Here is a 13,356-nt window from a genome sequence, read left to right as displayed (position 1 = left end):
TCCTCTTTTGTGACTTCCCCCGCCCCCTTTGATTCCCCCCCTATTCCTCCACTCAGATTCCACACTTGACAACACATCTGGCCAATGAGAAGTTCCTACTCTGCATGGGAAGGATGGACTGAGTAGATGATAGACGTCCGCCTGTGGCCAATGAAATGTCACAAGTGCGGGAGGGCTGTAGGATGGAACCAATGGCGAGGTGCCAAAAACGAGCATCAGGGAAAGGGCGGGACGAAAGTGTTCGCGGGAGGGAGGGGAAGGCCCAGGGAACCAAGCAGCGCTGCCGCCGCCGCCGCCGCCGCCGCCGCTGCTGCAGCCGGAGTTGGAGGAGGGAGAAGCCAGGAAGAAAATGGCGGCCGTGGCTGCAGAGGCGGCAGCGACTGCAGCGTCCCCCGGGGAGGGGGGCGCCGGCGAGGCCGAGCCGGAGATGGAGCCCATCCCGGGCAGTGAGGCCGGCACTGATCCCCTCCCGGTCACGGCCACTGAAGCGTCTGTGCCGGATGGCGAGGCCGACGGGCAGCAGTCCGCTCCTCAGGCCGACGAGCCACCGCTCCCGCCGCCACCGCCGCCACCGGGGGAGCTCGCCCGCAGCCCGGAGGCGGCGGGGCCGGAGCTGGAAGCTGAGGAGAAACTGTCCGTTCGGGTGGCGGAGTCGGCGGTAGCCGCGCCTCAGGGAGGGCCCGAACTTCCACCTTCTTCTGCACCGCCGCAGGAGCAGCTCCCGGCTCCTGAGGAGCGCGAGGAGCCGCCGCTGCCTCAGCCCGCAGCTCCGGCGCTCGTGCCGCCGGCGGGCGGGGACTCCACGGTGTCGCAACTGATCCCGGGCTCGGAGGTGCGGGTCACGCTGGACCACATCATTGAGGACGCGCTCGTCGTGTCGTTCCGCCTCGGGGAGAAGCTCTTCTCCGGGGTCCTAATGGATCTGTCCAAAAGGTACCGCGTCCGCCCCCAGCACGCTGCGGTTCGCTGGGTCCCCAGGGAGGGAGGGAGCCCCGGGAGGCCCCCTTTCCCCGAGCCCTCGCTTCCCCACTGCCCCGGGCCCCGCGGCTTGCACCGCCCTCTGGTCCTGCGCGGCGCGTGGAACGCGCTCCGAGTGGGGCAGGCGCGCGGGGCCGGGAGGGGGCGGTCCCGGCCCCAGGTGGGCGCCTGCGGGGCAGGTGTGCCACCAGGTGGGAGGGTGCGAGTGCAGATGGGCTCGCAGGTCTCACCCCTCACGCCCGGTGTTGTTCTGCGACTTGGTCTGGACTCACCCTCACTGGGGCCAGTGGGTTAATGCAAAATGCAGATGGATTTTTGCAGAGAACGGGATGCTGGGCGAGTGGGCATTGCTTGCGAGGAGGCATTGGTCTGTTTGTCCTAAAATTAACGTTTAACTGTAGCAGGGTTGGAGAAAGGGGTGTGTACATTTGGGTTCACAAAAGGTTACCTGTCACTCCTTACAGAGGGAAGAGCATTTGTTAAAACGAACCTTTTAACTGTAATTCTTAGAAGTCATTCCCGTTAGGTTAACTGTTCAATAGAGAAACATATTTTGCTAATTTTAATGGTAGTTGTAAGGAAAGTTTAAAGATTGGAGATTTTTTTTTTTTAAATCCTCTAATGTCAAGGTGATGTAGCATAAAAATGTTCAAATAACTTTTAACACTGGGGATACGGTTTATGTATTAAGGACAAGAAGGTTGAGTTCATCTACAAACTTGGCTTAACCAGCACATGTTCATTTTTTGATTTAAAATATTTTGGGGCACTGTTTTAAACAGGAAGAGAATCTAAGTCTGGAGTTAAATTAACCTTTTTTTTTTTTTTTTGAGTCGGAGACTTACTCTGTCGCCCAGGCTGGAGTGCAGTGGCCGATCTAAACTCGCTGCACCCTCCGCCTCTCAGGTTCAAGTGATTTTTCCTGCCTCAGCCTCCTGAATAGCTGGGATTACAGGTGCCCACCACCACGCCCAGCGAATTTTTGCGTTTTTAGTAGGGATGGGGTTTCGCCATATTGGTCAGGCTGGTCTCGAACTCCTGACCTCGTGATCTGCCCGCCTCTGCCTCCCAAACTGCTGAGATTACAGTGTGAGCCACCGCGCCCGGCCAAGTTAACCTTTTTATTCTCTTCTTTTGCAGATATGAAGTGCAGAGACTCCCATTCACGGCTTTCCATTCTGTTTCCTGCAACAGCACACACTCTGATGGTATCTCACCTGTTTGCAATGGCTTATTAGTATGTTTTTTACTCTTAAACTGCTTACTCTCCCATGAAGGCACAGGAATCCTTTCCCATTTGGGGAAAAAAGCCATTTAAAATTTCACATTGAAGTATGGTGTTTTTAGGGGGAAAGATGAGAGCAGTTATTCTATATTATTTAATCTCAAATATCTTTTAAAAAATAATATTGGCTGGGCGTGGTGGCTCACGCCTGTAATCCCAGCACTTTGGGAGGCTGAGGCAGGTAGATCATGAGGTCAGAAGATTGAGACCATCCTGGCCAACATGGGGAAACTGTGTCTCTACTAAAAATACAAAAATCAGCTGGATGTGGTGGTGCGCACCTTTAGTCCCAGCTACTTGGGAGACTGAGGCAGGAGAATTGCTTGAACCCAGGAGGTGGAGGTTGCAGTGAGCGGAGATTGCACCACTGCACTCCAGCCTAGTGACAGAGCGAGACACCATCTCAAAAAATAATAAAAATTTTGGATGAGGGCATTTGCACTTCTGTTTATATTTGTTTGTTTGTTTACTTATTGAATAGAGACAGGGTCTCACTGTGTTGCCCAGGCTGGTCTCAGACTCCTGGGCTCAAGCGATCCTCCTGCCTCGGCCTCTCAAAGTGCTGAAATTACAGGTGTGAGCCACCGCACCTGGCCTCCACTTATGTTTTCATAATTAGAAAGCAGAATAAGGTGAGTGTGCTTTCTATTGATGTATTTAATAGTGAGAGACACTCAGTGTGTATGCTATTGAATCAAACAGAAGAGATGGCCAGTGATTGTGTGAGAATCTGGATTTCAAATCTGCAAAAGGAAGGCACAGAAGGTAAGTTGTTTTTGGAAATGGAATGGATAAGTGCTTATTGTGTTAGTGCTTTATTTTTTAAAAATTTTCTTTTGTAGAGAATTGCAATTGAGTTTTGGTCTCTTGCTAACAGTGCTTATAAGAAGCAATTTCTTTTGCTGGAGGAGCTATTCCTAATATGAACCTTTTTCATTTGAATATTCTGAGTGAAAGGATCCTATTATTTATTTATTTTTTTTTTCCGAGACGGAGTCTTGCTCTGTTGCCCAGGCTGGAGTGTGGTGTGATCTCAGCTCACTGCAATGTCCGCCTCCCAGGTTGAAGCAATTTTGCCTAAGCCTCCTGAGTTGCTGGGATTACAGGTACCCACCACCATGCCTGGCTAATTTTTGTATTTTTAGTAGACGGGGTTTCACCACTTAGGCCAGGCTGGTCTTGAACTCCTGACCTTGTGATCTGCCCACCTTCCAAAGTCCTGAGATAGATCCTATTATTAAAATGTTTTTTATTAAGCCATTAGGGAATCATATCAGACTTTTAAGTTTTTCTTTTAATATTCTGAGTATAACATGTATGAGATATAGCCCCTGCCCTCTAGAAGCTTATTATGTGAGAGATATCAATTGCGGAAATGGTAGCTGGGCGCAGCAGCTCATGCCTGTAATCCCAGTGCTTTGGGAGGCTGAGGCAGGCAGATCACTTGAGCCCAGGAGTTCCAGAGGAGCCTAGGCAACATGGTGAAACCCCGCATCTACAAAAAAAAAAAAAGAAATATATATATATAAAACTAAAAGCTTGCCTAAAAAATAATTAAAAAATATATATATATATAAAAACTTAGGTGGCTTTATATATAAAGATCCTCCCACCTCAGCCTCCCAAGTAGCTGAGACCACAGGCACAAGCCACCATGGTGGCTTTTTTTATGTATATATATACATAATATTTACATAAAAAAAGCCACCATGGTGGCTTGTGCCTGTGGTCTCAGCTACTTGGGAGGCTGAGGTGGGAGGATCTCTTGAGCCTTGGAGGTGGAGGTTACAGTGAGCTGAGATCATGCCACTACAGTCCAGCCTGGGTGACAGAGCAAGACACTGTCTTAAAAAAAATGGTGTAAATGTTAAGGAAACCGAACGTAATGAGTCTAAAATTTAGCAATTCAAGGAATTATTATTGGACTAATGATTGCTAGTTGTATATCCTTTTTTTACAGTTTAGTCTGGAAAAATGGATCTGTCAGTATATTTTGTAATTTGCACTAATGTTGACTGCATACTTTTTTTTTTTTTTTTAATTGAGATGGAGTTTTGCTCTTGTTGCCCAGGCTGGAGGGCAGTGGCATGATCTCGGCTCACTGCAACCTCCGCCTCCTGGGTTCAAGCGATTCTCCTGTCTCAGGCTCCCGAGTAGCTGGGATTACAGGCATGTGCCACCATGCCCGGCTAATTTTGGTTTTGTATTTTTAGTAGAGATTGGGTTTCTCCAGCTTGGTTGGGCTGGTTTTGAACTCCTGACCTCAGGTGATCCGCCTGCCTCAGCCTCCCAGAGTGCTGGAGTTACAGGTGTGAGCCACCGCAGCCGGCTGATTGCATACTTTCATGTGCAATTTTGGGGTTTACTGATGGATGCAGGAGATAGTGGTTATTTTGTTTTTGTTTTTAAGAGACAGGATCTCGCTGTGTTACACAGGCTGGAGTGCAGTGCTGGAATCATAGCTCACTTTGTTCTTCCACCTCAGGCTCCCAAATAGTTGGGACTACAAATCCATACCACCACGCCTGGCTAATTTTTTTTTTTTTTTGAGATGGAGTATCACTGTCAGCCAGGCTGGAGTACAGCGGTACAATCTCGTCTCACTGCACCCTCTACCTCCTGGGTTCAAGCAATTCTCTTGCCTCAGCCTCCTGAGTAGCTGGGACTACAGGCCTCGCCACACGCCCTGCTAATTTTTTGTATTTTTTATTAGAGATGGGGTTTCACCATATTGATCAGGCTGGTCCCAATCTCCTGACCTCCTGATCTGCCCGCCTCGACCCCTTGATCTGCCTGCCTTGGCCTCCCAAAGTGCTGGGATTATAGGCCTGACCATTTTGCCCGGCCATACCTGGCTAATTTTTTAATATTTTGTGAAGATGGGGGTCTCAACATGTTGCTCAGGCTGGTTGAAATTTTTTTTTTTCTTTTTCTTTTTTTGAGATGGAATCTTACTCTGTTGTCCAGGTTGGAGTGCAATGGCATGATCTTGGCTCACTGCAACCTCTGCCTCCGGGGTTCAAGTGATTCTAGTAGAATCAGAGTTTTGCCATGTTGGCCAGGCTCATCTCGGACTCCTGACCTCAAGTGATCCGCCTGCCTCGGCCTCCCTAAATGCTGGGATTAGAGGTGTGAGCCCGTGCACCAGGTCTGAATTCTTGGCCTCAAGTGATCCTCCCACTTATACACTCCCAAGGTGTTGAGATTACTGGCGTGAGCCACTGCACCCAGCCAAGATACTTTATATGGACTCTACTAAGGCTATATTCATCAGTTGCTTTAAAATATCTTATTTGGGCCAGGCGCGGTGGCTCATGCCTGTAATCCCAGCACTTTGGGAGGCCGAGGCGGGTGGATCACGAGGTCTAGAGATTGAGACCATCCTGGTCAACATGGTGAAACCCCGTCTCTACTAAAAATACAAAAAAATTAGCTGGGCATGGTGGCACATGCCTGTAATCCCAGCTACTCAGGAGGCTGAGGCAGGAGAATTGCCTGAACCCAGGAGGTGGAGGTTGCAGTGAGCCGAGGCCATTGCACTCCAGCCTGGGTAACAAGAGCGAAACTTTGTCTCAAAAAAAAAAAAAAATCTTATTTGAATTGGCCATTGAATTCAACCTCTAGGTAAAAATAACAAGCTTTCTACCGAGTGCCCATTATATGCCAGACGTTGTACCTCATGCTTTAGTTTTTTTATAACCTTAATAGTGTTTTTTTTCATTTACACAGGAGGAAATGGAGGTTCATTTAGTTTGGCCAGTTAGCTTGTAAATGGCAAAGCAAGGATTCAAATGTAGGTTGATCCCATTCTAAAATCTCTGCTTTTTCTTTTTTTCTTATTTTCTTTTATTTTTTTTTTGAGATGGAGTCTCTCTCTGTCACCCAGGCTGGAGTACAGTGGCATGATCTCAGCTCACTACAACCTCCGCCTCCCGGGTTCAAGTGATTCTTGGGCCTCGGCCTCCCGAGTAGCTGGGATTACAGGCACCCACCACCACTTCACCATGTTGGCCAGGCTGGTCTCGAACTCCTGACCTCATCATGATCTGCCTGCCTCGGCCTCCCAAAGTGCTAGGATAACAGGCGTGAGGCACTGTGCCAGCAACCTCTGCTTTTTCTACTTGAATATTAGAAAGCTAGTTGGGCTGCTAAGTTTTATTTTAAGTAGAAAGTAAAGAATTGCATATTTCTGGAAGTTAGTGCTTCTCTTGATTTCATTGCCTGTGTGGGGATAATATAAAGGATATGGGTGTTGGAGCCAAGCAGATTCATTAGTTGGGTACAAGCCATGAAACCTGGCTCTGGAGACTCAGCTAGTGCCTTAGCTAAATACTGGGGAATACATAGTAAGCTCTGAAGTTTTGGTTCTTGCCTCTCTAGTGAGATAGTTAAAAGAATTAACATTTGGGACACTAAATGTGTAAATGTATTTGTGCTTTTCTTCAGTCTTCAAAAGGGCTAGTTATTGCTTTTATAAATTTCTTCCACATTTTATGCTGATGTTATGCATGGTACAGAAATGTCTTTGTAAAATTGGAAGAGCTATCTACTATGTGGAAAAGATGTTTGAGTCTAGAACACAGGATTTAATGTATGTGTGTGGATGACTAAGAGTCTGCTTTTGTAACCATCTGAAATTCTTCCCCTCCCTGTTGTGTTATTATTTTTTGCATTATTTTCAGATTTATTTGGTTGAAGAACACATTTTTGAGGAGAATCATTCTGTGAAAAAAATGGAGCTGGACACATATAACCCAAGAAAGAAAACAAAGTGGTGCTAAATAGTAAATTGTTGACCTAGACAGAGTGTTAGGGTGCTTGGGCTTTAATTTCTAGTATTGGTACTGGCCTCTACTATTAGCACTGTGACTTTGGGCAAATCATTGTGCCTCACTAAGCTCTAGTTCCTAGTTCTTAGGCTAATTCATTTAGCTTTGGGCAGTTCACTTAGACACAAGCAAACAAACTTTATGCCTCAGTTTATATGTAAAATGAACAGAATGACCAGGTGGCCTGGTTTTCCCTATACTGTACTGGTTTGTTACATCCTCCTTTCTTCTGGGTAGTTTGCTTTGGCCCATAAATGATAAAGTGATTTTTGAGGATATCTTTAAGGATAGTTTTAGTATCTGGTGAAAATCAGACTTTGTTTTATCATTGTATGCCTGGATGCCTGCTCATGCCTGTAATCCCAGCAATTTGGGAGGCTGAGGTGGGTGGATCACCTAAGGTCAGGAGTTCAAGACCAGCCTGGCCAACATGGTGAAACCCTGTCTCTAGTAAAAATACAAAAAATTATTCGGACGTGGTGGCGTGTGCCTATAATCTCAGCTACTCAGGAGGAGGTTGAGGCAGAAGAATTGCTTGAACCTGGGAGGTAGAGGCTGCAGTGAGCTGAGACCGTGCCACTGTACTCCAGCCCAGGCGACAGAGTGAGACTCCGTCTAATAAAACACTGGATGCCTTTAAATGAAGCATGCATTCTCTAGTTTACTCTGTGCTCCTCCACTGTGTTTTTTTTTTTTTTTTTTTTTTTTTTGAGAGAGAGTCTTGCTCTGTCACCGAAGCCAGAATGCAGTGGCATGCTTATAGTTCACTGCAGCCTCAACCTCCTGGGCTCAAGCAATCCTCCCACATCAGCCTCCCAAGTAGCTGCAACTACAGGTGCATGCCACCATGCCTGGCTAATTTGCATCTTTTTGGTGGAGATAGGGTTTCGCCATGTTGCCCAGGCTCACCCGCCTCGGCCTTTCAAAGTGTTGGAATTACAGATATGAGCCATAGCACCCGGCCACTGTTGTTTTATACCCAGCTCTCTTAGTTTAAATTACCTGCTTGCTTCTGAGCTCATTAGCAATGTCTAATGAAAATAGTCTGAATACTAACATGAGAATAATCAATTAACCTACAAATTCCCTTTGGGTTTTCGTGTTCCCTTTTTGTCCTTAATCTTAGCTTTTGTAATTTTGACATGTAATAAGCATTCCTTCAGGATTCTAAACTGTTTCAATTATTTTATTTATTTGTTTAGAGACAGGGTCTCACTTTATCACAGAGGCTGGAGTGCAGTGGTATGATCATAGCTCACTACAGCCTTGAACTCCTGGGCCCAAGCAATCCTCTCACCTCAGCCTCCCATGTACCTGGGACTAGAGGCTCATGCCGCTGTGCTTGATGAGTTAAAAAAAAATTTGTAGAAACTGGGTCTCGCTACGTTTCCCAGGCTGGTTGCAACCTCCTGGCCTCAAGCCACTAGTAATCTCCCACCTCAGCTTCCCAAAGTGCTAGTATTACAGGCATGAGCCACTGCAGTCAGCTTAAATGATTACTTTTAGACAAAATAATAAATTATTGGTTGTGTCATATTTTTGTTGAACTTTTTTTTTTTTTTTTTGAGACTTGCTCAGGTTGCCGAGTAGCTGGGACTACAGGCTTGTAACACCAAGCCTGGATAATTTTTGTATTTTTAGTAGAAATGGGTTTCACCATGTTGGCCAGGCTGGTCCCAAAATTCCTGACCTCAGATGATCTGCCCACCTTGGATTCCCAAAGTAATAGGATTACAGGCATGTGCCACCGCACCCGGCCTTTTTGTTGAACATTTTTTTTTTAAGACAGAGTTTTGCTCTTGTTGCCCAGGCTGGAGTGCAATGGCATGATCTTAGCTCACCACAACCCCTACCTCCAAAATTCAAGCAATTCTCCTGCCTCAGCCTCTCCAGTAGCTGGGATTACAGGCATACACTATCACACCCGGGTAATTTTATATTTTTAGTAGAGATGGGGTTTCACAATGTTGGTCAGGCTGGTCTCAAACTCCCAACCTCAGATGATCCTCCCTCCTCGGCCTCCCAAAGTGCTGAGATTACAGGCATGAGCTACCACAGCCAGCCTTGTTGAACTTTTTTTTTCTTTTTGTTTTTGAGATGCTGTCTGCCTCTCGCCCAGGCTGGAGTGCAGTGGCACAATCTTGGCTCACTGTAACCTCTACCTCCCGGGTTCAAGTGATTCTCCTGCCTCAGCCTCCTGAGTAGCTGGGACTACGGGTGCACACTACCATGCCTGGCTAATTTTTTGTATTTTTCGTAGATCTGGGGTTTCACCATGTTGACCAGGCTGGTCTGGAACTCCTGACCTCAGGTGATCCACCTGCCTTGGCCTCCCAAAGTGCTGGGATTACAGATGTGTTCAGCCACTGCGCCTGGCCCAAGATAAGCACTTTAAAAATGACAATCTTACTATCATTATTACTTGAAATAATAGCAGTAATTCTTTTATATCATCAAATATTCAGTCACTGTTAAAACGTCAGATCTTTGGCCAGTCGTGGTGCCTCACGCCTATAATCCTAGCACCTTAGGAGGCTGAGGCAGGTGGATCAGTTGAGGGCAGGAGTTTGAGACCAGCCTGGCCAACATGGGGAAACCCCATCTCTACTAACAACGCAAAAATTAGCCAGGCCTGGTGGCATGCGCCTGCAATCCCAGCTACTCGGGAGGCTGAGGCAAGAGAATCTCTGGAACCCGGGAGGTGGAGGCTGCAGTGAGCTGAGATTGTGCCACTGCACTCTAGCCTGGGTGACAGAGTAAGACTCCGCCCCCTCCCAAAAAAAAAAAAAGCTGAAGACTGTTCAGTTTTCAAATTAGGATCCACATAAAGCTCATGCATTGCAATTGGTTGATTGTCTTGTCCTTTTTATCTGTAGTTCTGCTGTTACTTTTATTCACTTGCAATTTACTCTTAACCCATGGACTTTGTAGAATTTTTTGCATTCTGTATATATTTTTTTCCAGTTTCATCCTCATGCATTTCCTTGTTTTAAAATACTTCTTTTAGGCCGGGCGCGGTGGCTCACGCCTGTAATCCCAGCACTTTGGGAGGCCGAGGCGGGTGGATCACGAGGTCAAGAGATCGAGACCATCCTGGTCAACATGGTGAAACCCCGTCTCTACTAAAAATACAAAAAATCAGCTGGGCATGGTGGCGCGTGCCTGTAATCCCAGCTACTCAGGAGGCTGAGGCAGGAGAATTGCCTGAACCCAGGAGGCGGAGGTTGCGGTGAGCCGAGATTGCGCCATTGCACTTCAGGCTGGGTAACAAGAGCGAAACTCCCGTCTCAAAAAAATAAAATAAAATACTTCTTTTCCCTCAGGAGCAAACTGAAAGGGCAAGAACCACAGCCTTATCAGGGCCTCTCTTAAAAGCCTCTCCTTGTTTTGGGTCAGTAGAAATGATTATGGATATCCTACCTGCTGGCAAACTTTTAGGTCTATCCCTTAAACACAACCCCAAGTTTAGTAATTGCAGACGTAAGAAAATTGAACCTCTCAAGACAATTTGCAAAGAGCAAAAGCCTTCAGCCCAGGCTTCTGAAAAGGTAGTTCTTCATTCCTCATAATTATTAAGCCACTGGGAAATCCTTAAAAACCTCCTTGCAGAAGCTTTTGAATGGCAGGGGAAAAAAAAAGTGAAAATCCTGAAAGGTCTTTCTGAATCATTTTTTTTTTTTGTGAGGGGGCGGGCATCACATGAAATAAGGAATCATGAAGTAAATGTGCTTGAAAATGCTTGTTTGGCTGGGTGCAGTGGCTCATGCTATAATCCTAGCACTTAGGGAGGCTGAATGGGTGGATCACTTAAGGTCAGGAGTTTGAGACCAGCATGGCCAATGTGGCAAGATGCCATCTACAAAAAAATACAAAAATTAGCCAGGCGTGGTGGTGTGCACCTGTAATCCCAGCTACTCAGGAGGCTGAGACATGAGAATTGCTTGAACCTGGCAGGCAGAGGTTGCAGTGAGTGAAGATCGCGCCACTGCACTCCAGCCTGGGTAACAGAGTGAGACTCTGTCTCAAGAAAACAATAAATAAATAAAAACTGTGTGGCTGGGCATGGTGGCTCTTGCCTGTAATCCCAGTAGTTTGGGAGGTTGAGGCAGAAGGATCTCTTGAACCCTGGAGTTTGAATCAGCCTTGGCAACATAGTGAGACCTCATCTCTTAAAAAAATGCTTGTGCATTTTAATTCTGTGGTACATGTTTATTAAAGGATGTAACTAGCTTTTTCAGAATTGATGTTTTTACAAATACCAACTTTGTGTGTATATATGGGGGTCCTGTTGCATTAAAAATAATTAATGATTTCCTTAGGAAACTTCAGTTTTCAATAAGTTCTTAAAAGTAGTTTGTAGAAAATTGGCTTGTTTTTTGAGGAAATATAAACCAAGACAATGATTTCTTTTCTTTACAGAAACCATGAAACGTATGGTGCAATAGCCCTACTTTTGGTGGGAAAAATATACAGCCATTCTGGTGAAGCAGTGAGTAGTGGTATCAGTAGCTTATACTACAGTGTCCAGGTTGAGAACTTAGGCCCTCAAGTAGTATGCTTGAATGATTGTGTTGTGGTACATTAAAAGTAATATTTTTTGGTGATTATTCTGCTTATATGCCAAGATGTCAATAAAGGCTTTACACAGTGAAACATAGAAGAGGCAGGTGCCAATCACTCTCTGACCCACACAACTTTAGGACACCCACTACTGTGCAGTATGTGTTGAGAGTGAGTTCTTCCATTGCATGTTGCATTAATATGATGTTTTTCAGAAGTGATTATTACTGGGCATTAAACCTGGTTTCATTCTGAGTCTAAAGAATCCTCTGGGCAACTATGCTGAGGGGGTAGCCCTGCTCTGTCTACGGAGAAGCTACTCTAGAAAAATAAAAATAAAAGAAAAAATAAAGAATCCTGTAACAAATTGTAGAATTAAAATAAAACTTAAAAGCAGATTTTATACACTAATTAGATGTGTTATAAACAAACTATACCAGGCATGTTTTATTGGACTTGAGATTTCTTTTTTTTTCTTTCTTTTTTTTTTGAAATGGAGTCTAACTTTTGTGCCCAGGCTGAAGTGCAATGGTGCGGTCTTGGCTCCATGCAACCTCTGACTTCCAGGTTGAAACAATTCTTGTGCCTCAGACTTCTTAGTAGCCGGGATTACAGGTGCCTGCCACCAAGCCTGGCTAATTTTTATATTTTTAGTAGAGATAGGGTTTTACCATGTTGGCCAGGCTGGTCTCGAACTCCTTACCTCAGGTGATCTGCCTGCCTCGGCCTCCCAAAGTGCTGGGATTACAGGCATGAGCCACTGTGCCCGACCTGGACTTGAGGTTTCTGATGAGATTTTCAACCTCTTACTGTAACTAAGACTGGTATGGGCTGAGCGCAGTGGCAGTGGCACTTTGAGAGGCCGAGGTGGGTGGATAACTTGAGGTCAGGAGTTCAAGACCAGCCTGGCCAACATGGTGAAACCCTGTTTGTACTAAAATACAAAAATTAGCCAGGTGTGGTAGTGCATGCCTATAATCCCAGCTACTCGGGAGGCTGAGGCAGGAGAATCACTTGAACCTGGGAAGCGGAGGTTGTGGTGAGCTGAGATCGCACCATTGCACTCCAGCCTGGGCAACAAGAGCAAAACTCTGTCTCAAAAAACAAAAATAAATAAAAATAAGACTGTACTTTACTGTGTACTATTTTAAAGTACAGCTCTTCTTGAAACAAGGTCTAATCTTCCTAAGATCAGGTTTTCTATGGGGACTACTAAAGAGTTTATATATTATGGATAATCTTCACTGTAATGGCTGAGTTAATTTTATGTTGATAAAAAATGAAAGTTGTGTTAGTAGTTATTTTTGTCTATAAAGTACATCATTGTTTATTGGTATTTATTTGCCCTGTTTTCCCTAAATTGTTAAGTAAATTCAGACACACATTACCAGGAGAATAGAAGCTTGCTGTAGTGGCAGGTTTTGCAACAAAATAATTGGAAATTAAGTTACATTCTAGGTAGATTTAATAAAAGTTACATTCTAGGTAATTTAATATAGAATGTCTATACATTTTTGGGCAGTAGTCCTCAAAACAAACGTGCATAGATTTCTGAGCTTCATTCCATCATTTTGCATATTAAAGTGATTCTGACACAGAAGATTCTTGGACCGTATTTGGAGATAACTTATTTTTAGGGGGTAGTTTGCCAAAGTAATAGAATGATAAATTTGTTAAGCCTCTTTTAAAGGTTACTGGTTAAGG

At 45.3% G+C, this 13,356-nt stretch overlaps 1 protein-coding gene across 10 annotated transcripts in view; it reads left to right on the top strand.

Annotated features, from left to right (window-relative positions):
• The first annotated feature begins 272 nt into the window (after positions 1-272).
• Positions 273-13,356, top strand: part of PWWP2A (PWWP domain containing 2A) — a 66,673-nt gene continuing 53,589 nt past the window's right edge. For 3 of the 10 annotated variants that reach the window (XR_001108773.3, XM_012461056.3, XM_012461058.3), the window contains exon 1: positions 273-933. Coding sequence is in view for 4 of the 10 variants with exons in the window: in XM_012461056.3 (XP_012316479.1) it covers positions 350-933 (584 nt within the window). In the remaining 6 variants the exon portion in view is untranslated. Of the gene's footprint in view, positions 934-2,118; positions 2,216-2,273; positions 3,029-11,511; positions 11,592-13,356 lie in introns of those variants that run through there. The other 7 variants (XM_012461057.2, XM_012461055.2, XM_021672206.2 and 4 more) reach the window with 6 other exon arrangements.

Source organism: Aotus nancymaae, unplaced genomic scaffold (genome assembly GCF_030222135.1).
Source record: "Aotus nancymaae isolate 86718 unplaced genomic scaffold, 86718_ANA_hifiasm-v0.15.2.pri h1tg000015l_0, whole genome shotgun sequence".
NCBI lineage: Eukaryota > Metazoa > Chordata > Mammalia > Primates > Aotidae > Aotus > Aotus nancymaae.
The sequence above is the reverse complement of the archived record's forward strand: the minus strand, read 5'-3'. Positions and strand labels throughout refer to the sequence as shown.